Source organism: Melospiza melodia, chromosome 13, assembly GCF_035770615.1.
Source record: "Melospiza melodia melodia isolate bMelMel2 chromosome 13, bMelMel2.pri, whole genome shotgun sequence".
NCBI lineage: Eukaryota > Metazoa > Chordata > Aves > Passeriformes > Passerellidae > Melospiza > Melospiza melodia.
The window spans coordinates 4,865,856-4,889,089 of record NC_086206.1 but is presented as its reverse complement, the minus strand read 5'-3'; the positions used below and the strand labels follow the sequence as shown (position 1 = coordinate 4,889,089).

The 23,234-nt window shown below is 51.5% G+C and overlaps 1 protein-coding gene across 1 annotated transcript; it reads left to right on the top strand.

Annotated features, from left to right (window-relative positions):
• The first annotated feature begins 1,487 nt into the window (after positions 1-1,487).
• LOC134424494 (hydrocephalus-inducing protein homolog) lies at positions 1,488-19,858 on the top strand. Its single transcript, XM_063168311.1, has 20 exons — positions 1,488-1,637; positions 1,827-2,026; positions 3,833-3,957; positions 4,528-4,729; positions 5,140-5,323; positions 5,680-5,779; positions 6,270-6,388; positions 7,427-7,650; positions 8,387-8,454; positions 9,178-9,413; positions 10,152-10,252; positions 12,027-12,162; positions 12,609-12,773; positions 14,194-14,346; positions 16,108-16,346; positions 16,685-16,940; positions 17,932-18,075; positions 18,243-18,386; positions 18,874-19,187; positions 19,372-19,858. Exons 1-20 carry the CDS (start codon positions 1,488-1,490, stop codon positions 19,856-19,858), a joined length of 3,747 nt encoding a protein of 1,248 aa, XP_063024381.1.
• The last annotated feature ends 3,376 nt before the right edge of the window (positions 19,859-23,234 follow it).

Below are 23,234 nucleotides of genomic sequence, written 5' to 3'. Positions count from 1 at the left end.
ACAGCTGAAGCCCTCAGCATGGGCTTCTTTCCTTCCCCTTTGCCACAGCCATTCCTTCTGTCAGGCTGGGCACTCACCTGTGCTGCTCTGACCATCCTGCCCTTGGGCACCCGGGCACGTGAGGGGGAAAGCTCAAACTCTGCCCAAAGCCTTGAGAGCCACGGCTGGTCCCAGCTGGAAGAGCTCCCAAGGCAGCTGTTCCCTCCCAGCTCCTGGGTGGGCACAGATGCAGCCCTGCAGGCAGCACTGGATGGAGCCAGGGCCACAAAGGGCCCTTGCTGTCTGCAGCTCACTTGGCTGAAGATGCCCCACTGCTGAGCCTCTGCCAAGGAGATCCCTCTGTTTTCTTCTGTCCAGGGCTCTGTCAGCCCACACAGAGAAAACCAATGCTAATTGACAGAGAGAGCTAAAACTTGGACACATTCCTGTGCACCTCACTCTTGGTACAGCTTTTCTTGCTTGCTTCCCTTGGACTCAGCCAGCAGTGTTATCTGCTGGCTGTGAGTTTTGAGTGTTGTGCAGGGATGGAGTTTGGGCAGTTCTGAGAGCTCCTCCCCACTCTCTGAAAAGGTCACTGCCTCAATCCAATGAAATGAAAGAGGAAACAAATGCTCAAAGAGCAGAAATCCCCAACCATGTCCCATCAAATCACAGAGAGACTCATGGGACACAGCCATGTGGCTGGAGTATGTGTGTTCCACTCTGTGTTATTCATTTATTGGTGCTGAGTATTTCAGCAGCAAACTTCCAGGGCTTCCAGAACTGTGCTAGTGGCTGTGATCACAAATCATTCATCAGTAGTAAGTGAACAAGAAAAGCCTCCACGAGCAAGGGCATTTCTGAGACTCTTGCTGGTTTTTTGCCTTCCAGCTGACTCCGTCTGCCTTCCAGAAGGAGATGTCTCTCAACACCAAGCAGAGGCTGGCCAGAGCTAAGAAGCTGAGTCTGCCTCCCATTGTCCAGCCTCAAGACAAGCCTGGGACCTCCCATCACAAGGTAGCCTTTCCCTGCCCTTGCTGTTTGATGCGATAATTGAGGAGGATGCCAAAAGAGCAGCTTGGCTTGAGCCTGCTCAGCCTGGTCCAGGAGCTTTTGGTCAGCCCAGGGCAGAGGTGGAGGAGCCACTGTTTGCCCAGCGTGGGCTGGGCTGATGTGCTCACCCAGAGTCTGCACTTCACTGGGGATCAGAGCAGAATCTTCCTCCCAGCAGCTGAACCTGTCTCTGCTCTCTCTGGCCTCTCCCTGCAGTTCTCAGCAGCTGCCCCAGAGCAGCGCTCGTTTCAGCCTTGCCCACCAGAGGTGGTGTTTCAGAACTACAGCCCCGGTGAGGTCTGTGAAGTGCCGCTGGTTCTGAGGAACAGGGACAAGGTGAGTGCTGGGACTGGAGGTTCAACGCTGTGCTGGAAGAGGAGAGCAGAGAAGGGTGGTTAAGGATGGCACCAGGGCATGTCCACCTGTGCCATCACAAGTGGCAAAACCATCATTCCATGTCTCTCCTGCAGGTTCCTCACTTGTTGAAGGTCACCTTGAAGAGCTCACCTTATTTCCAGCTGGTGGGCCCCAATGACGTGTGCCGCAAGGTGCCACCGGGCCTCTACACCACTGTCCGCATCCTCTTCACCCCTGGGCAGAGAAAGGTGAGTCTGGAGGGCCCAAGAGGTTGCTGTTTGCAGTGGAAAGTGGACCTGCAAGGCTGGACTCAGGGCATCTGGCCTGGCTTTTGAGGACCTGTTTGGTTTCAGAGGATCTAGAACTGGGAGATACTCCTTGACCATGCTAAAGATGGAGATAAAGGCTCTGTGCTGAAACAGTTTCTTTTGCCACAGGATTATTTCCACCAGCTCCTCTGCACCACTGAAAATGAAGAGTTCATTGTGCCAATTTGGGCCATCGGTGGCCGAGCCATCCTGGACTTCCCTGACCAGCTGGACTTCTCCACCTGTCCGGTCAAGTACACGACCCAGAAGACCCTGCTGGTTCACAATGTTGGAAACCGGCCTGCTTGTTACGAGCTGAGCACCCAGAGGTGAGGCAGCTCATCTGTCCTTGTACAATGGATATCTGTCACCTTTGGGTGATGGCAGAGTTGGGAAAGAGCAGCAAAAGGAACCAGAGCATCAGAGCTGCTGCCCTGCAGCCCTGGCTGGAAGTGAGCAGGACCTGTGGCGTTTGCCGTTGCTTCTCATGGTTTAAGCAGGATGCAGCCTTTGAGCTTTCTCTGTCTCAGATTTCCTGGAGGGTGCTGGAACATGTTGGTAGCTGGCTTGCACCCTCCTGAGCACAAGCAGCTTCTGAAATGCTTACTCACCACTGCCAGCCAAATAGACCCATTCTCTAGGAGGCCACAGGCACGTGGCTTTCCAGTGGTCCCCGCATCAGATGCCCAATATGAGAAGACAATCACTGTTTCTCCTGTTGGCTGAACTGGAGAGGGTAATGCATTTTTGATACCGTATCTGCAAGGAAACCAGTTCAGTTGGCTGGTGGTGTGTTGAGAGTTGTGTGATCCCAGAGGTCTTGGTGTAGGAGCTGAGGTCAGGAATGCAGCACAGATCTGCTGTCTAACCTCAGGCAGCTGAGTGGCCTTGATGTTTTTTTCTCTGGCAAAACAGAGGTCAAATGGCAAATTGACTTTTCTGCTGTGAAACATGAGGGTCCAAGAGGAGCTTCCACCAAAGCCTGCCAGAGCTATTGGCAGCTCCAATCCAGGCTCCTCAGATGCTGCTCAAACAGGCTGCTGCTTTGGACTGTGCAAACATGTAGGCAGGAACTTGTAAATCCATGCACGGTTTTTCTCTGGGATTTCCAGATCTTGTTTTGTCACCACCAAAATAAATCCCCAATAAAGTCTGGTATCCTTTTACAATGTGCTTGCCAGCAGTTCTGTTGAGTGCTACAGAGCATGTTGGATCCTACTTGATAGGGATTTAAAGAGTTTCTGAACTTCAGGAATTAAATCTTGAAGTAGATGAAATAGAGCCTAGATGTAGTGACAGAGGCAAAGATGGAGCTTGTGAGCTGCTGACTCTGGACAGAATTTTTCAGCACAGAGATGGAGCTGCTGTAACCTAACAGACTGAATTTATTAGAATAGTTAATGCTGCTTGACGTCAGAATTAACTGACCATCACTTAAAAGTAATAGATGTTAAGATTAGATGATATTTGAGTTTCTTCCTGCAATAAGTGTTAGTGGACACATGAGGCAATTCAATTAGCCCTATTTTTTTTGTCTCCCTTGATGTGGGAGGCAACTTTTAATGAGATCAATTCTCCCAAAATCAAATCATTTAATAATGGCATTTAAGACACCAGTGGACAAAAGAATGTTTGGCTGTAGCAGATAACTGTACCATGGGACTTGAAACAGATTGCAGCCTCCTTGCACACAGCATCTACCAAAAGTGCAGGTGAATGGTGCTTTGAGAGACTTGGTCACAAAATTGCCAGCTTTGCTCACTGGTCAGCTCTGTTTGTGAATTATGTTAGGAGTACTTTGTCCTTGGTATCCATGGCCATAACTTTTGCCCAGCTCTGTCAGTAAGGGGAGCTGATATCTGATGAGGGTAAGCAAGATGCAAATGACCCTTGAGCCTCGTTGCAGAGAGCTGGATACAGAGTATGGGGGAGATGAGGTCATTTCATCCCACAGGATCTTGTGAGGGCTGCATCTCCTCACACTAGAGTCAGCGGCTGTTTCTGACCCTGTTTGTTCTGTCTTCTGCTGACTGTGGTTGGTTTGCTCTTTGCTTGCACAAGTGAGCAGAACTGGACTGCAAGAGGGTTAACATCCCCAAATCTCCACCAAGAGTCCTACTGTCTCTGTGTTGCAGCCCTTTCTCTGTCACTCCGGCCATGGGAACTCTGGATGTTGGTGACGCCGTGGAGGTGGCAGTGGAATTTCGGCCACTGAAGACTGGTGACCATTCCAGGTCCCTTGTTGTGCACTACGACACAGGTGAGTGCTGGGCAGTGCTCAGGGCACTCTGTGCATCCCTCAGAGCAGAGCCTGCTCTAAGCAGAAAGGCTGGTGTGGCCGTGGGTTTCAAGAGGGAGATGATGATACTTTTCATGGGGTTCATGTTCTAGTCATCTGGTTTGTAGTCATGCAGTTTGTCATCTTGATCCTCATAGAGCTCCATGTAAATGCCATTTCTAGAGAGCATGTCTGGTATTTGTTGTTTGCATCTCGCCTGGGAAATGCTCACCTGCAACAGGAATGGTGAGCTTGAAGTCTGAGCCCAGATGAATCCCAGGAGCTGGCTGGGAATAATGAAGCTTTGAAAGCTCTGGAAATGAGGGAGCCTAGGTAGGGGTCTGTTCTAGAGGGTGAAATGCTGGCAGGTTGTCAGGACAGCGTCATGCTGTGCACATGCAGCTCTCAGCTTGTGATCCATGGACTGATCCATGGAACTGCTCGTTCAGCTAAAAGCTGTGACACTTTCTTCTGCTGCCTGTGGTGTGCTCTGTTCCTTGTGCTTTCATCAGCCAGTGAGGTGAGCAAAGACTCCCCTGTGCTTTGTTCCAGGTGAAGACACCCACACAAGCCTTCATGCCAGAGCTGTGGATGCCCACATCAGGCTGGACAGGAATACTGTGACCCTGGAGAAGACGTACATCACCATGTCAAACAGCGCAACTGTGCTCATCCACAACCGCAGCGACATCACAGCCCGCTTCCAGTGGAAGGCTGTGGATACTGAGGAACAGGAGGAACAGCTGAGGCAGAGGTGGGTTTGAAAGATCCATTTCAGAGACATTCCTTGCCCAAGGGTAAAACTAACAAATGGCTTCAAGAGGTACTGGTGCTTTTGAATGGTTTTGGGTAAGTAAACCAGCCCATCTCTCCTGCCTCCCCCAAGCAGTTGTGTGCCAGGAAAAGCTGCCTGAGGTGGCTGATGGATTCTCCCTCAGCTGTGGCAGAGGCTTTGAGCCAGAAGGTTCTGTTGAGGGCTGCTGCCTTTGGAAAACTCTCCTGAGCTTGCAAGTGTGGAGTGAACAAGTGACCCTCTGATCCATTTGGGACCCCATGGCTCAGGGTCAGCCCTTTGCTGTGGAGCTGCTCCTGCACTTCCACTTCTCTCTGCAAACACGTGGCTTATTAAACAACCTGCTGGGTTTGTCTTTCCTGTGCCTGCAGGCAGTATCACAGGATATACCAGCAGCAAAGGCACAAGTTGTATAGTTTTCTGAAGGAGCGTGAAGTGGACATCACTTGCCGAGAACGCCTTGCTCTTCTCAACCACACCTTCCAGAGTGAGGTAGCAAAGATCAGAGGAGATCCCATGCTGTTAGACGATGACATTTTCTCCCTTGTGCCAAAGGTAAATGATGGCTGAGAACCTCCCTTCCTGCTTCTCTCCTTCCTCTTCCTCCTCATCCCTGACTAAGGTCACTTGACTGATCCCTGCCTCAGCTGGCTTTGTGTGCCAGGAGAGAAGTCATCGGGATTCTGGTGAGGTCAGAGAGCTGGTTGCAAAAAGCATTTCTGCCCTGTGGGCTCCTGGCAGGCAGCAGGAGCCTGACTAAAGCTTCCAAACTCTGTTCTCAGTGTTATTGATGAGTGTTACTCACTCCTTGCTTGTCACTGATGCTCTAAATAACAGCTTACAGGACTGTGGTTGAAAACAAGAATTGTGGTGTCTGAAGATAAAGGTTTTGCTGTGTCCTTCTGCTTTAGGAGGGTGAGATCATGCCGAAGTGCTCGGCTGAAATCAGCGTGTTCTTCACGCCCCAGGCAGCCCAGGTCTATGAGCGAACGGTTTACTGTGACATCTCAGGTACGGCTCCTTCCCCTGCCCCTCTCTGCAGTGAAGGCAGCTGCAAACACTCCCCCAGGTCACTGGGCTCCTGTGCCATGGCTGGGGAGGGTCTGTGCTCAGCAGGGCCCTGCTGGCACATGCCCACTGTCCCTGCAGCTTCCAGGGCATCTCCTCTATTTTGATTTTTTCCCTCTCAGCTGTTCTGAATGCTGCCTGTATTTAGTCTGCTCCTCCTCCCTTGGGGAAAACACTCTGAGGTGCACCCAGAAGGAGGAAGAACAAAATTTCTGGCATTTCCTAAAGTTCCACACTCAGCACAGGGGTAGAAGAAAGGATGGTGTCTGTGGATGTACTGCATCTCCTGAGGGAAGGGAAGGGTCCATATCTGCTCCTGGGACATCAGGAGCTGGTCCCATGCAGCACAGAGTCAGGGACTAGCACTAAGGCAGCCTGGAAAACGCAGGAGAGCAGAAGGAATTCCTGTACTGAAATAGAAATCTCTCCCCAGGCCGTGAGAACAGGCTGCCCCTGCTCCTCATGGGGGAAGGCCTCGGGCCCCGGGTCCATTTCCACTTTGAGGAACTGAACATCGGGGAGGTTTTTGTCAGAGTAACCCACAGATATGAGGTAAGCAGCAGGATTGGGGTGGGTCCTGCTGGCTCCTAGGGTAGCAGTGGGCCTTGTGGACCTGTGGAATTCCTGGCAACTTGGGTAGTTGTGATGCTGGTCAATTTGGGGGGGATTTCTTGGAATCTGGATCTTTTGGATGGGGTCAGAAAGGTGTGTCTGTTGTTCGTGAGACCCCAGGCCCTGCTTTTGGGCAGCCTTCTTTGGAGATCAGCTGGGAGGCTTCCTGCAAAACCACTTGACACATGAAACCAACACTGGGTCAAGAAGCTGCATGTTCAGAGGCTTTTGTTCCAGTCCCAGACACAAATCACCTTTGTGCTCAGGCTGTCCAAAAGCAGCTGGAACAAACTGGCTGCATTTGAGTTCAAGTCCATTGCAAACAGTTTTCAGCCATGTCCCTCCTGCATATTCGTGGGAGTCAGAGGAAAACCATCCACCCTCCTGGCTCAGCGCTGGTCAAAGCCCTTGGCAGTGCTTTCCCTTGCTGACCAGCCCCTCACCACACCTCAGCCATGATGTACCTCTGGCTCGAGAAAGAGCAAAGTGTTTCTGGGAAGGAGGCAAAGGAACTTCCTACATCTTTGCTTCTGGTTTCTCCCACTCCTGCTGTAAACAGGTTGGGCTGCAATGGAAGCTGAACATGCCCTGCCCATGGTGGGGTTGGACACGTTTGAAATCTCTATGGTGATGTCACTGGTAATGCTGTGATGCCCAGTGCTGCTCTAAGGGCCAGGTGTGAATGAACTGGGTGATGCTGAGCAGCCCCTCTGTGCTGCAGGTCAAACTGGACTGTCTCTGCCAGTGGGAAAACCCCAGAGTGCCTCTGGTTATATGAAGTTAGCACTGCTTTGAATGAAACACCCAAAGCTATACAAAGCTGTATTTCAATGTTGTATTTTTGGCTTCTGCCATGCAGCAGCACAAGGCCTCTTCTGTCTGTTACTGGTGTTAATAGTTTAATTTGAAAGTGACTCAGACTTCTGTAGGAAAGGAACATTCCTCATGTATTTCCACTTTGCCTTTCTGCTGCTGCAGGCATACCTGATCAACAAGGGGCCTATTGAGGCTCCCTTCAAACTCATCCCTCCAACCACAGCCATGGGCTCCTGCTTCACCTTCCTGCCCCAGGAGGGCATCGTGGCACCAGAGAAGCTCCAGGCCATCCGGGTCTCCTTCTGTCCCACCATCCGGGGGGAGTTTGAGGAACAATTCTATTTCCATGTGGCTGAATCCCCTAAGCCTGTGATCTTCACTGTCAGGTGAGGAGGGCTTTGGGAGCTTGTTGGGCACATCTCTAGCTGTCTCTGGGTGATCATCTTCCATCTGCCTCATTTTGTGGTGGAGCAGAGAAAAAGGGTGTTGCCTGAGGTGGCTCTGGCTCTGGCATCCCTTTAGTGTGGGGTGCCTGCTGCCCTGTGTGGGTACCAGGGGCTGCAATGACTCCTCCCTGCAGGGATGTCTCCTGCTTAGGCTGTTGCAGGCAGTGGGATGGATCAGCTTTGGGCAGCAGCTGCTCTGGGATGTCCCACCTGAACACCCAGCAAGGCCGCCAGGGCTTTGGAGATGGGCCAGCCTGGGTGATTCTGCAGCAGCAGCAGTGTTTGTAAAAACTCCTGTGAATAATCCCTGCCAGATGGGCAGCAGCAGCCTCAGCTCCCCTCTCCCAGCCATGCTGTGGGGACAAGCTGTGCTCCCAGCTCCTGTGCACAGAGGGCTCTGGTGCCTCCTTTGCACAGCCAGCAAAGGGCTGATGGGGGAGTCAGGAACTGTGCAGCAGCAACTGTGCCAAGGACTGGGGCATCTGTCAGCTGCTGAGCACTTTGCTTTGGCTGCCTCCTGCCCCCGTGGGTGCTGTGCTGAGCACAGGGTGCTGGGGTGCTTTGAAACCCAGGGTGGCTCTGACAGCAGCATTTATCCACCCTTTCCCTAAGGACACCCAAACCCTTTGTGATTCCCTTTAACAGAGGCACTGCCTCCCTGCCTTTGTCCCTGCAGGGGCTCTGTGATAGGACCCACTTTCCATTTTGATGTGCCCGCCCTGCACTTCGGTGACATCGCCTTTGGTGAGTGTGCCCTGGGCTGGCACCACAGTGTCAGAGCTTGCTGTGGTGCTGAAATGGAGCCCTTGAACATAAGAGCATTCATCACTCGTGTTCCTCCACCACAGCCTCTTCAGGGTGTTCATTCAGGGCTGCTGGTGCCTCAGGTACCCTTTTGTTTGATCATGAGATCAAACAGGACCAAAGGAATAAAAAGTCAGCATCACTGTTTGGCCACTTCTTGTTTCCCTTTTAGTAAGTGGCACAATAAAGAAAGGCACCGGGCAGGAATATGGTTCTGTAACAGCAGATTCATCCTGCTTAATCTGATTTCATTCCTAAGGTTTCTTCAGCTGGGGGCAGCTCTTTAATCTTTGTTTCTTTAAACTGTGCTGCTGAATGTTGTCTGCATGTGTTACCTCAGTGGCATTTGAGAGCGTGACATCCTTTTTGTGCCTCTCCTGCCTCCCTGCTGCAGTCACTGTTGATGGGCATGGAGAAGCCCTGGGCTGTGCCTGCAGTTGGTTTTTCCTCCCCATCTGGGTTTAAATGACTCTTGGTAAGCAGGCTGGGAGATGTCTGCTCCACACATAGCTGGCCAGCCAAGCCGTAGATCCACTGCAATGAGCTGTAGTTCAGATAACAAAGAAGTAAAATCCAAGCACAGTTTTATCCTACCAGCAGGATATTCACACCAGCAATCACGAGGTATTGATGCCTAAATTGGGATTTGTGTCATTTTCTTAGGTTTTCCTCACACCTTGAAGTGTTGCCTGTTTAACACCTCCCTGACGCCCATGGGCTTCTCCCTCTACATTCCTGGGGATGGCTTGGGAGTGCCCAGTGTTAGCAGCACTACTCAGATAGGCAAACCCAGCAGCCAGCTGTGGAGGAAGGAAGTTCGAGTTCTGATAAGGCCACAGGAATTTACCATAAACCCCCACAGCGGGACCGTCCGTGCCCTGGGATCCCAGGATATCAAGGTATGGGAAGAGTCCAGCTGCTGGGGCTGAGGCTTCACTGCAGTGTGGGAGGGCTTTAGCTCTGCTGCCAGCTTGGAGCATCCTGGGAGTGAGAGATCTGCACTGCTGGGAGGCCTCTGCTAGCTGGGTTACCTGGGATGTTCCTCAGGAGCACTGTTTTGTTTCCAAAATCATACACTGAGATCAATACCGTATGGTCAAGTCCTGAAGCCATTCTTGTGTTTTTGAGAACAATTTATTTGATTGCAAGTGGGCAGAGGAAGGATGAAAACAGAAAGTTGCTGTTAAAGAGAGAGATATCATCGTGGAAAGCAGTTTTCTTCTCTTCCTGGTCTTGTTTCTCATCTCCTGGGCAGCAGATGAGTTGTATTCACTGCAGGAATCTTCAGTGGGGACAGAAAATACTCTGCAGCCACAAACTGCCCAGCATGTGCTGGGCCACACTCTGCCCTCAGCTTCCTGCTGTAAGGCTGGACTTGTTCCATTGGAGACAACAGACTTCTTCTGCATTTATGTCATTGTAGTCAGGTGAAAAATTAGTCCCTTTAGCAAATCTCATATTGCCAGAGGGCTTTTTTTACTCTCAAAGACTGTTGCTCTACTTAGGGACCAGCAGAAGAATTAAAGCAAATCCTCCCTTTGTCTACCATGGAACAGGAGTTGGAGGACAGCACACATGGGTAATGAGAATTTTGGGAGTTAGGAAATACTTGCTGCACTTCATTTCTTTTCTGCCAGGTCACCCTGTGTCCCAACACTGTTGGGGACTACAATCTGGAGCTGGTGCTGGACGTGGAAGATGTTGGCAGGAAGGTGTTTGCACTGCCCCTCACAGCCAGGTACCAACACCTTTCCTGCACCTGCTTGTCTTTGCTCGGGCATCCAGCACCAGCACACTGCCTGGCTGCAGCTCCAAAGGAGAAGTGCTGCTTCATGAGCTGCATCTGCCCATCTAGACATGAGAACAGTGCCAGGAAAGCAGCCCTTAGTGAGATACCCCCCTGCTCACAGCCAGCCATGGCCCTAGCCCTTTTTCTAAAGGGAGCAGGAATAACATGAATTGTTGGCCTGGGCTTTGGTGCTTGAGCTGGAACAAATTTCCAAAGGCTTGCCTGCCCTTCTTCCTGCAAGTGGTGAACTTATGCTGCTTGTGACCACCCTGCAGCAGTGGTTTGGAACACAGTGAGCAGCCTGCTGAGAGCTGGGGTCTGGGTCCCTTCAGCAGTGCATGTGCAGTGGGGAAGAGGCTCCAGGCAGGAGTGGGGAGAGCAAAAGGTCTTACAAAGAGGACTGTAGTCCTTGATGTGGAAGGTTGTGGGAACTCAGCATATCACTCCTGATGTCCAGAGTTGCCGAGATAACCCTTGGGGGGCTCGGAAATCCTGGAATGTTGCCAGAAGTGCTTGGTGGTTGGATTTTGACCCTGCAGGGGATGTGCCACCACTGTGAGGACAAGAGAATCACTTGGGGATAAGTGGTGTAAGAATTAATTATTCACAGGGTGGAAATACAGGTTTTAGGATTTTGGTGCAGGGAGGTTGTAGGAGACAAGATGGAGGAATCGGGGCGTGTCTTGCCCTTCTTCTTTCTTCTTCTTGTCGTCCATCTTCTGTGGTGATGTTGGCACTTTGGGATTGGTTCATGTTGAATGTGCACTTGTTAGTATGGGTAAAAGGTATTGGAAAGTAAAGGTAAATATATTGTACGTAGTTTTTAGTATAAAAATAGACGACCGCCCAGTGGGAGGTCAGTGTGCCCTTGGCTGCCTTGCTGGTCAGACCTCTGTCGGGCTGGAAGAAAATTTTGTATATAAGAAATCATAAACAATACTGAAGACCAAAAAATATGAAGAGTGCACTCATCCTTTGGAGCACGGGCTGTCCCAAGGCATAGGATGCTGTGCGTGACCGGGCAGAGACAAAAGGCCGGACCGGTCAGAAGGTCAGCTCAGCTTTCGCTGCTTCCCTCTGGCTCTGTTGAGTCATGTTCTCAGAGCTGAGACCAAAAGTCATTCTTGCTGCAGCAGAATTCCATCCTGCCGTGCTGCTGTGGGTGTCAGTTTAGTGCCAAGAGGGATGCAGTTCCCTGGTGCTGTTCCCTCTCCCAGGCAGAGCCATCCAGTCAGTGCCTGGGCTGCCATTTTGTAAAGCAAGCACAAATGGGGACAGTCAGTGTAGAGATCCATGGGAGAAAGAATTGAGGCAGCTCTAGGAACTGGAAGAAGTTGATCACCTGCACCGTGGGCCTTGTGCCCTTCACTGCTGGAAGAGATGATTCAGTTTTCAGGCAGGACAACAGTGCTGGAGGAGAAAAGGGAGTCATTTTCACTGATACACTGGAGTCTTGTGTTCCTTGAGCCTTGGTGGGCACTGGTCCTCACTGGAAAGGCTCCCCCAGAGCTCAGGGACCACTGGCACTGTTACAGGAGTCCTTGCAAGTGTCCTTGGGCAGAGAAGGGGCAACACTGCTGAGACAGCTCTGGACTACTGTAGGACTGCTCTACTACTCTACTCTGTTAGATTTGCAGATATCCTCCATTGCATGCTCTTGGAGGACAAAAGTTCTCCATGCTCCCAGTGTCTCTCATTCCCCTGGGGTCATTTCTTCGCCCAGGTGCATCGTTCCTACTCTGCGAGTGCTCAACCCTGTCGTGGAACTGGGGCACTGCTGCTTGAAGGTGCTCTATGATGAGAAGGTGACCCTGGTGAATGACAGTGACTTCCCAGGCTGCTACTGTCTTCTCCCTCAGGTTTGGCCTTGCATCCATCTCCTCCCCTCAGATTTTACTGGGGGGGTTATTAGGGGAATAAAAGGGTTTGGATAAGACCTTGCTGGTTTCTATTCAAAGCTAAAGGTTTTCTGAGAACAGGAACCTAAATACAAACTTTAGGAAGCAGTTTAACATCTTGAGGAAGATGTTTAGAGTCTAGTCCTTGACTTGTTTTCACGTGGCACAGCTTCGAGGGCAGTGAAAATCCGATGCAAGGAAGCTGTCAGCACCCAAGTGGGTGTCTCTGATGCAGCAACTTTTGGACCCCTGGGGATGCTGAGCACCTACACCTTGCATCTTGGTTTTTGCTTTCTTGCTTTCTCCTGAGAATTTTTACAAGCGTGTGGGAGTTGCTCTTGTGGTAGAGGTTAAGGAGTTTAAAGTTTCCTCAGTTCTGAAGATGCCTTTGATTCTGTCCCTGCCAGGAACACAAGGAGGAGGCTGCTGCGTGGTACTCCAGCCTTGCACCCTCGGGGATTATCGAGGCTCACAGCTCGGTGCAGATCCCAATTACACTCCAGGCCCAGTTGCTGGGACAGTGCAGCATCACTGCCAAGCTGGCCGTGTTTGGGAGACCAGGATCCCCACTGGTGAGAGCAAGGGGACTCGTGTGCCTTGAGCAACTCCTCCCAGTGGGGTGTAAACTGCACAGGGATTCTTCCAGGAGCTCGTGATTTATGGCTGGTGTGGACAAGGACAGAAGGGACTGGTGGCACAAGCAGCAGCTCATGCCTAGGAAAGAGGAAGAGTGGAAGCCTCACAGGTGGCAATCTGAGTGCCTGACCCAGCATAGAGTTACAAATCTGGGAGATGGGATAACAAGCCCAGGCTGAAACACAAACCAGTCCCTGGGTCTCATACTCTGCCATGTTATCAGATGAACACAAGGGCTGCTTCATTACAGCTGTTCAGCATCACATCCCTGAATCCTGCTAAAGCAAGCACTGTTTGCTAAAGGAATGTTTTGTGCAGAGCTGGACTGAGGCTTCTCTGAAAGCCAGGTCCCTCAGGTCTGAGAAATACCCATCATATCTCCTCAAGAAAAGCCCACCCAAAACAAAATGAATGTCCACACAACTTGCATCTGGAGCACAGGCTTTGCTTGTTCTTTCCACCAAGTTTGGAAATGGATAAGGCAAGCAATTTCCTGAACCAAAGCCTCCTAAAAGAGGACTCTGAAGATTCTGAAGAAGATTCCAAGGACTGTAAAGAAGATTCTAAAAGAGCTCCTAAGAGAGACATATATCATAACAGCAAGTGGCTACAAAATACAGGCCCAGTCTGCCAGGCATGGATGCTCTTCATCCCTCCATAGTCTGCTTTGTGCCATGAGCACCCCACAAAGGCAGCAGTGCTGCAGCATGTGGACATAGTTTAGCCAAGAATTCCATGTTCCTTGTCCCATCATCTGTGCTACCTCTGCAAGAACAATCCTTTTGAGTTTCAGACTATTAAGTCAGTTGAGACTTTTTTTTAAGGAAAAAACACTGCTTGAATGATGCAACTACTAATTGATGCCCCTTACTCATATATATGAAGATTACACATCAGCACAAACTGAAGGCAGCTAACTTGCCTCATCTCCACTCTGAAGAGCCTGCCTTGCTTCTGGCTCGTGCTGCTTGCACCAGAGCAGCTTTTTGAATTGTAAAGAACTTAGTGTTCAAGGATGGCTGTGCAGCAGCAAAGGCTGGGAAGGTGCTTTGGGCCAAGGTGGAGCATTTGAATGAAGCAGGCAGGAGGTAAAGGAAAGAGCCATGTGGAAGAGGTGTAAAGAAGCAAGCATGGCAAACAGCAGTGCTTTGTGCTCTGATAATGGGAGCTTGTGGCTTTCAGGTGTGATCACTGCAGACCCCACACTTGCTCCAGGCCTTCTGTTTCAGTCTGCACCACTGACAACTTCCAAGGGCCATCATTGGCCCCAGTCTAGGAATGCTCTTGGAGCTGGCTGTGTTTTTAAAACTGCCTTTGTTGCATCTTTTGACCTTTCCTACCTTCTTCCTGGAACAGGAAATCCGTTTAGAGTGCGTTGGCCAGGGCCCCGTTGTCTATGTCCATCCCAGGGAGATAAACTTCGGCTCTATCCCAGTCCTAGAGGATTGTTCCAAAACTCTCCACCTCGCCAATCAGTGTAAGATTCCTGCAGCCTTCCAGGTGGAGATGGTAAGTGTCTGTGGGGCTGTTTTCCAGGGACAGGTGCTGGTTACCAGCAGCCCTTGACTTGTTTTTGTATGCAACGTTTCTGTACTGTTCTGTGTGAGTGGAAGCAAGATATTCCATCCAAGGGCAAGCAAGAGGAGCCAGGATCTCAGGCACGCCTCTGTGAAATAGTTTGCAGAGAGATTGGAGCAGAAATGAGTCTGGATCATGTTTGCAAGTTCTCTCTTTATTTTATGGAAGATACTTAGCTGTGCAAGTCCTGTTTTCGGAGCTCTGAGATCAAGAGAAGCCTGTGGCCCTTTGCTCATAAGAGGGCATGGATTTCCCCATGGACTCCCCATTCCATCTGCATTTGTTTGTGCCAAACTTGTGTTAATGGCAGAAAGCAGGGTGTGAGATCTGCCCTCAAACTGCTCATGGGGAGGCAAGTTTCACAACTCCTGTGGGTCAAACCAGTGGTGCTGTTGCAAATAAATGCACCTGTGAGGGCTGTGCACCCCCAGAGCCTGTGGTCTCTGTAGCATTGCAGAATGGCTCTGGAGATCACCTGCAGAGGAAGGTTGTTTCATTCCTGGAGGTTACAGAGGGAGACAAGCCACAGGGCTGGAGCTACAGCTTGAAAAAAGCTTTGAAAAGAGATCTTCTGTATATTGGGTGGGTTCAACTTCTGGAGCTGGTTAAAGCCAACCCTGATCAAGTGGACTTGTTTGTATTTGTGGATAAATCATCAGGTGCTGTGTGAGAGTTCAGGCTCAGCCTCCTGGGCCAAGGAGGAGGGGCGTGAATTTTCCTCTTGCTGCTTTTCCAGCTGTTTGGGGGATAAATGTTATCCCAAAGTGGAGGACTGGCAGGGCAGTTTTTCCTGACTCCACAATGGAGTTCTGCTTCCAGCCTCTGCAGGGAGCAGTGCACCTTGGCTGGGTGCTCATGGTGTGTAAAGGTTGGCTTTCACATGCTCCTGCCAGGGCCAGACCTGCAGAGCTGTGTCTGTACAGCTGTGCTGGTGCAAGGCCTTTCCCCCTCCTTTGGGCACCTTCCAGCTCCCTTGCTCAGTCCATGAAGTCCATGAGAAAGCAGATGACAAGAGTTCTTGGGAAGAGTGAGCCATGCCCACAGAGCACATGTTGTCCAGTTTTCTTTCTGCTTCCTGCTTTCCTGCTCTGCTCTAAGCATTTAGAGGTGACTTTTCCAAAGCAGAGGGCCCTGGGGCACCTCTCTACAGCTGATGATTGGTGGGGAGTGAGGGCTTCAGTCCTTCAGGGGGTGTTGAGAAGCACTGATGGCCCCTTGGGAAAGGAGATTTGGGATTTTGCTCAGCTGGCTTTGCAGAGTTATCCTTCAGGCTCTCAGCAGTGTCCTCCAGCTGTGTGGCTGCTGGGCTGGGATTTGAGCAGTCCTGCCTTCCTCCAGCCATGAGCCTTTGTGCACACCCAGCTCCGCTGCCAGGAAGCCAGCAGGGAGTAAACAGCTTCCCTTGGCAAGGGCTCCAAAGAGAGCCAGCAGGGGGAATTACCTTCTCCTGAGGAGGAGCTTCCCTTGGGTTGAGCAAAACAGGGCTAATGACCCGAGTCTGTCAAAGGAAGGTAAAATACAGGTTGTATAAGCTCTTGGGGAGTTGCTGTGCTGGACACCATAGCTTACATTTAGGGAAATTAAACGTTTATGGTTTTTATACTCATCTCTTTAGCCTTCCTGTTTTCTGCACCTCACAGCAGAGCAGGGTCCATGGCCTCCGTCTAATTTTGTGTTTGGCTTTTCCTACAGGCTGTGGAACGTTCCTGCTGGAGGATTGAGCCCAGTAAAGGAGTGGTCCCCCCCAGTTCTGAGGTGTCCGTGGCTGTCATAGCTAACCTGAATGACACAGTGAAATTCCAGGAGAAGCTGAAGGTGTTCATTGAGAACAACCCTGTGACCATCATCCCTCTCCAGGCTGTGGGCATTGGCACCACAGTTGTCTCGGACAAACCTCTTGTTCCAAAGCTCGACTTGAAGTCCTGCTTCAGGTAGGAGACTCTAGAAACTTCCACATCTCCTGTGTGTTCAGCAAGGAACAATTTTTCCATAGCCCTTCAGGCTAGATCTTCAGTACTCAAGGTCCCAGCTCTGTTTCCATGAAACCACAGGAATTCATTGAGAAATATGTCAAATATCCTGGAAAGCCACAGAAATGGAAAAGCTGGAAGACCTGGCAGGGCTGAAGCTTTGAGCCTGGGCAGCATTTTGGGCAGAGGTTTTATTGCAGAGTGCGCAGTCAGGGAATGCCATCGGGGTGAAGCTGAAGCTGAGTGATGCCAGGGAAATAACAGCTCCCGTGACATTTTCCATCTCTCTTCTCTTGCAGCTTCAGTCGCTGCTTTTACCACTTCCAGCTGACGAACAGAGGCCGCCGCACGCAGCGGCTCTACTGGAGCACGGAAGGGTTCCGCACCTTCCGCCGCAGCGCGCGGGCCCCGGCCCCCGCGGGCCCCCCGGGCAAAGGGGCTCCCCCCATGCCCAGGCCTGGCAGCCCCGTGTTCAAGCTGTGCCCAGCGCAGGTGGACCTGAGGCCGGGCCAGACTGTGGACATGGTGCTGGAAGGCTGCTCCAGCACTGTCCAGGTGAGGCCCTGCCCAGGGCTGAGCCCTCCCCATCAGATCCCCTCCACTGCAGCTTCTTCTGCAGCCCCTTGACACTGGCCTGGCACAAGGAGCAAGTGACTTCAAGAAACTGTTTCAAAGCCAGTTGCTTTCCTTGCTGGCCACCATCAGTTGCTAAGGCTCTTTTGTGTTTCCCTAGCTACCATAAACCAAACTTGCTGATCCCAAAATACAGACTGAAGGAAGTACTGCTCCTTTGGGCAAACAGGGCTTACCTGTGTCATGTGCTGAGGCAGAAAGGGAGAGCAGAGAAAAGAAGTTGCACTTAGGCTAGAAGCCCAGGCAGGAAGCAAATTAAACTACTGTCAAGTGCTTTTTCTGAGGGAAAAACCCTTTACCCAGGCAGTAAAACAAAAGCCCTGGGAATGGCAGGAGTGTCTGGGAGCAGCATTGCTTTTCCTCTGAAGACAAACGTGGGCACAGGGCTGCTCTAGCTATGAGTCCTGGAGGGGGCAAACACAGTGTGCCAGCTCTAATGATCAGTGCAATGTCCATCCAGGCAGGAAACTGTTCCCAGACATCATCAGAATTGACAGTTTGACTTTGGTCAACTTTTCTATCACTGCTTGCCCCAGTGTCTCAGCCACCCCTGGTGTCCCAGGAACAGCCAGGTTCTGCAGCACCCCTGGAGAGCAGTTCAGGGGGGGAGATTTTAGCAGGGTCTGGGAGTGTTCTCCTACCTGGACCTTTCTTTCCAGGGGAAATGAAACTCTGCAGAGAAGCTGCCAGCTAAGTCTGGTATGCATTCCCTGGCTCCAGGAGCCCTGGGCACAGATATTTAGAATAAACAGGTGGCAGCACAGAAAGAAAAGAAAGCTATTGAGGAGAGCAGAGACTAATTACAGTCCCTAATAACGAGTGACAGGAATGGGGCCCATGGGTGGGTGGCAAGGCAGTGTGGGGTGTTGGGCCTGCCAGCACACACGGGGACACAAGGGAATCTTGTGTGCAGGAGGTGAAGGAGCGGCTGCTGTGCCACGCTGTGGTGGGGAAAGAGACAGCAAAGAAACAGATCCTGCAAACAGATGTCATCTGCAACTTCATCTGCCCTGCAGTGCAAATGTCCCCCAGAGCCATCGCTTTCCGTGTGGAAAAGGTAAAGTCACCAGATTGCATCCTGGCATTTAAAGGTGTAACTCTTAACTTGGCTGGAAGTAAATAGAAATATATGCACTTCTGGGGCTGAAAAGTGTGAAGTGCATTGGAAGGGGAAGGAGGTCTATGGCACTTGAGGTTGTTTTCCCTTGTCTCCTGTTTCTGTAGAAACCCAGTGATGTCCTGACACTGCAGTACCAGCCGCTGACATTAAAAAACACCAGCTCCCTGCCATTCAGCGTGGTGCTGGACTTGGAGCAGCCCTTCCTGGTCTGCAATGTCAACCGGAAGCCCCTCCCTGCAAATTGCAAGGTGAGCCTCTGTGGGCTTGTGCAGTGGGGTTTGAGGAGGAGGGATGTGGTGCTGCACTTCTGCTGGGAGCTCCTCAAGTTGAGAAGCTCATTCTGTAGTGTCAGCAGTGGATTGGCCTGAGCTGAATCAGCAGAGCTGCTGAAGGAATCAAAATCTTATCTGAATTGGTAACATCCATGCTGGCTCTAAAACATGAGGAGAGGGGAGCAGGAAAGCAGATTGAGGCAAGCCATGCAGTAAAGGTGTCTCCTGGAAAGCATGCCAGCTCTCCAGCAGCCACCCCCTTGGATTGGGGCTGAGCACAGCAACGGGAGCCTGAGGGATCCTGGGCTGGACTGTGGTGCCTGCAGTCAGACCCCTGCTGTAGAGAGATGAACCATGAACTGAGGAGCCCATGCTGGGCTCGCTTGGAGCATTTACTGTTTGCTGCTGTCAGGCCTTGGGACATCATCCCACAGGTGATTAATTACTGCTCATCTCCTTGCAGCCTTTGCCAGTGGGTGTAGGGAAGGAACTTCATCTCTGCATCTGCTTTAACCCAGCTTATAAGAACAGTCTGATCAGCTGGGTGGTAAAGAAGGTTCTCAGGGTGAGCTTCGTGGAGCATCCTCATGTGGAGAAGATCCCTCTTCGGGGGGAAGTCTGCTTCCCAAATCTCCACCTCCCCACCAAGGCCGTGGACTTTGGCTGCATCATAAATGACACTGAACAAGAGTTGAAGATGGAGATGACCAACTGCAGCCCACTCCCTGTCAACTACCACTGGTCATTCCTGACAGACAGCCAGGTGAACACCATCAGGTATGAGCATCATCATCCCCATGCTGCTGCGAGCATGGAGCTGCTCCAGCCTGGCTCTGAGTGGCTGTCACTGAGCTCAGCACACCAGCACCCAGCCAGGGGCTGCAGTGCAGTGAGGAGCTGCTCTTGCAGGCACCTCTCTCCCCCAATACAGGTCCACCATCACAGTTATGTTATTTTCCAGGTTCATCCCTTCACCACCTAAATTCAAGCCACGGTCATTAAACAAGAGGAGAGTGTTTCTACGGAGATACTCCAGGACTGAAAGTGTGGAGGAGCCAACTGAAACCCCAGAAACAACGCAGGATTCTGCCCAGGAAGATTCTGCCCTGGAAGATTCTGCCCTGGAGGATTCTCTCCTGGAGGATTCTGCCCTGGAGAATTCTGACGAGCAGGATTCTGCTCAGGAAGATCATGCCCAGGAGGATGCTGCCCTGGAGGATGCTGCCCAGGAGGGTACTGCCCAGGAAGATCCTGCTCAAGAGGACTCTGATCAGGAGGATTCTGCTCAGGAGGACTCTGACCAGGAGTCAGCAGATGCAGAGCATTCCCTGGAATCAGAGGTGGATTTTCTTGTGCACCTACCACTTGCTTTGCCTCCTCAACTTGCCACCAAAAAGTCATACTCGTGCCAACCTCCCTTTTTGCTGCCCTTCCGTCCTGTGCCCTGAAAGTGGCAGTTGGGCATGGGGTGTCTGGGGAGGCAGAAATAGGAAAGTTTTGCTCAGAGAAGCTCACTCAGATCCTACACACCTATGCTGAATTTGGGATTTTTTGGCATATTTTCTTTACAATGTAAAATGAGGTCTTTATCTGCATCATGATAAGAAGGCCTCCAGCTTCCCATGTCAGTTCATGAAGAGTCCTGATCTCCACGTAGCCCCTTCCCAACCCAGCTAGAGCACTCACATCTCTGCCTTCTCCCAAAAACTAGTATTGCAGTGACAGCTCCAGAGCAAGACTTTGCAAAGTCACTTTTTATGGAGCAATAAAAAGTCACTTATTATTATGCAGTTAAAAAAAAAAAAAAAAAAAAAGATGTAAGGAAGCAGAGAGCTTCTCAAAAGCCCAGTGTTGGCATTAAGTTTATGGAGAAGGGTTGTACCTGCTCACACACAAATATCAGTTGTTTCTACACTGCACAGTTTTTCTGAATCAGGAGAAACAAAGCCCTATATGAACAGTGTGGCTGAATGTTTTCAAATAGAAGCACAAAATCATCTTTATTTCCTGATTATGCCATGTATGCACAAGTAAACCAGGGAAATTCAGGTGGCCATCCTGGAATCCTGGAATGGCTTGGCTTGGAAGGGGCTTTCAGAGATTATGTAGTTCCAACCCTCCCTGCCTGAGTGCTGGGGGCACCCAGTTCCCTCGGGCAGGTTTGATGTAGGAGGTGCAGATGGAGCCCAGGTCTGATCTGTGGCTGGGCTTGGACCCACCCTCGACTGATGGCCTGGACATTGTCACCCTTGGTTTGTGCCCAGGCCCCTTTCCAGCTGCTCCTGGTGTGGGAGGTGCTGGAGCCTGCAGCAGCAGCGTGACCTTGCTCAGAGCAGCCAGCTCACTGCAGCCCGTGGTGCTTTTTCCAGGGGCTGTCATCCACTCCTGGGGCGTCTCAGAGGCCGCTGAGGATGAGGGGACTGAGCTGGTTCTCAGAGATGGAGCACCCCAAGCTGGGAATGCAGGAGGTAAGTGGGAATTTGTCTCACGTCCATGTTTCCAGTGTGGGAGGTGGTTCTGTAGCCCCCGTGCCACTGGTGGCCCTCAGCACTGCTCACAGAGGGGCCTCACATCCCTCCCAGTGCATCACAAAGCTCTGCTGAAGCCAGTGCTCACTGGAGAGGCCATGTGGGATGTTTTGTAGGGCTGCCCCAGGATGCTCCCTGTGCAGCCCCTGTGGAGGGCATTGCTCCCATTTACCTCATCAGGTGGTTTTCAGCACATTTTTGTAGGAACTTTGGCTGTAGCAGCTTGAGAGAACAGCACGTAAGTCAGAGAGAGGGAGAAAGGCCTCAGAAGTCACATGAGCCTTCCCCCAGCTCCAAGGGCTCCCACCTCCAAGTCTCCTGGTTTTCTGAAGACAGTGAGAAGTGTTTCCAAAGACAAGTTCTGCAGCAGAGAGAATTTCTTGCTGCCAGGAGACATTCCAGTTGACTCTAATGTAGTCTATACTCATGGATAAGTGATTATGGGAGAAGATTTTCCTCATGGTCCCTCCACTGGTCAGTGGCATGGACACAGGATGAGATCAGGGTGATTCTGGCTGTGTTTGGGGAATAGGCCCCTCCAGCTGTGACTCTGCTTTATTTCAGGACACAGCTGCTCTTCTGCATCCATTTCCACTCTCACCATCTCCATCTCTCCTCCCCTCCCTGCAGGTTTTTGACGTGCGGCCGCTGTGGGGTGAGCTGCAGCCGGGAGAGAGCGAGCAGGTCACCTTCACCTTCTTTGGGCACGCCAACGTGGTGGCGCGTGTGCGGGCGCTGTGCCACGTGCAGGGAGGCCCCAGCTACGAGGTGGTGCTGACCGGGGAGGCCTCGTGCCCCAGCTACCAGCTGGACCTGCAGGAGATCGACTGGGGGCTGCAGGTACCACAGGCTGCTCCTGCCACAGCTCCTTGGCTGCCATCGTGGCCACCCCCGTCCCAGGCTCTCCCCCCCTCTCGGCCCCTCTGCTGGCTCTGGGGCTTGGAACACAACCTGTGAGAGACAGGCCAGCATGCCAGCTGGTTTGGAATGGCCATCCCCACCCCTCCCTCCCTTCCCCTGGCTGAGGGACAGGACACTGTCCTCTCCAAGGCACCTGGCCCTGCCGCCTGGGGAGCACAAGGCTCCCAGGGAAGATGTCCACAGGGACCTGTCCCTGGGATATCCCTCCACTGATCTGCTCCTAAAGCTTGAGCTCCAAGGAGATGCTCTTGTCAAATGCTCTGGCTTGATCCACAAAATCATCCAGGGAGGAACTTGGGCTTTCAGTCACTTCAGCACCTGAAAACAATGTCCCACAATAATCCCCACTTTACTTCTTTTCACTTTAAAGTCCACAGATACTTCCAGCTGCTGGCACTGCCTGTGTTGTCCTGTGTGTCTCTCTTGTCACCTGTCTGTTTCTTGCCAATATTTGCATGCAGGTGCCTTTTCTCCTGGAATGCCTCTCAGAAATGCACTGACTTTTAGATACAATTCAATGGGGACAAAGTTGTCAAAGCAAAACAAAACTGTTCATTAGTAATAATTCAGCCGAGCTGGGTGTGTGTCTCCCTGTCCCCGGAGAGGAGCAAACACATCTCCAACAAAAGGGCAATCTTTGTATCCCCTTTGGGACAGTCCCTGGCCCCTTTCCCCTTGGAGGGGCACTCAGGAACTTCCATTCTCTCTGACCAACAACTTTTCTGTCCCCTCCCATCTCATCCTCTTTCCTTTTGGTCAGGTCAGGTTGTCAACCCCGTCCCTCTGCCAGCTCACAGCAACACCCAACAAACCAACCTGAACAAATCCAAACCACAAACAGCAACATGCAGAACCAACAACTTCCATTCTTTAACTCCATAAGCTTTTGGCTTCACCTCACACATCTCAGTGCCACCTCCTCTGTTTCTCCTGGCTGTTGGTGGCCCCTCAGAGTGCAGAGGACCTGGTCCCCTGGTTCATTTCTTTCTGGCCTTTCCAAGGTTTTACCACCTCTCTGTAGCTGTGTGGTTGCACTGTGGCTGTGTGCTTTCAGTGCCATCAAAGAGGCAGGAGGTTGCCAGCCTCAGGCCTGTGTCTGTAACTTCTCCCTGCTCTGTCCTCTCTGCAGAGGTTGAACAAAGTCCTCAAAGCAGAGGTGACCCTGCGCAACACCGGGGTCATGGAATTCACCTTCGTGGTGCCAAACTGCAGCACTGGCACTGCAGCAAAGCCTCTGCCTGGAGTGCCCGTGGTCGTGCCCACCACAGTGAGTAGCACAAGTCATTGCCTCTGGCCCTCTGTCAGGCAGCCCCGGAGAGAATTAAACGAAAAAAGGGGGGCAAAAGAGGGAAAAAAGTGGGGGGAAAAGAGGGAA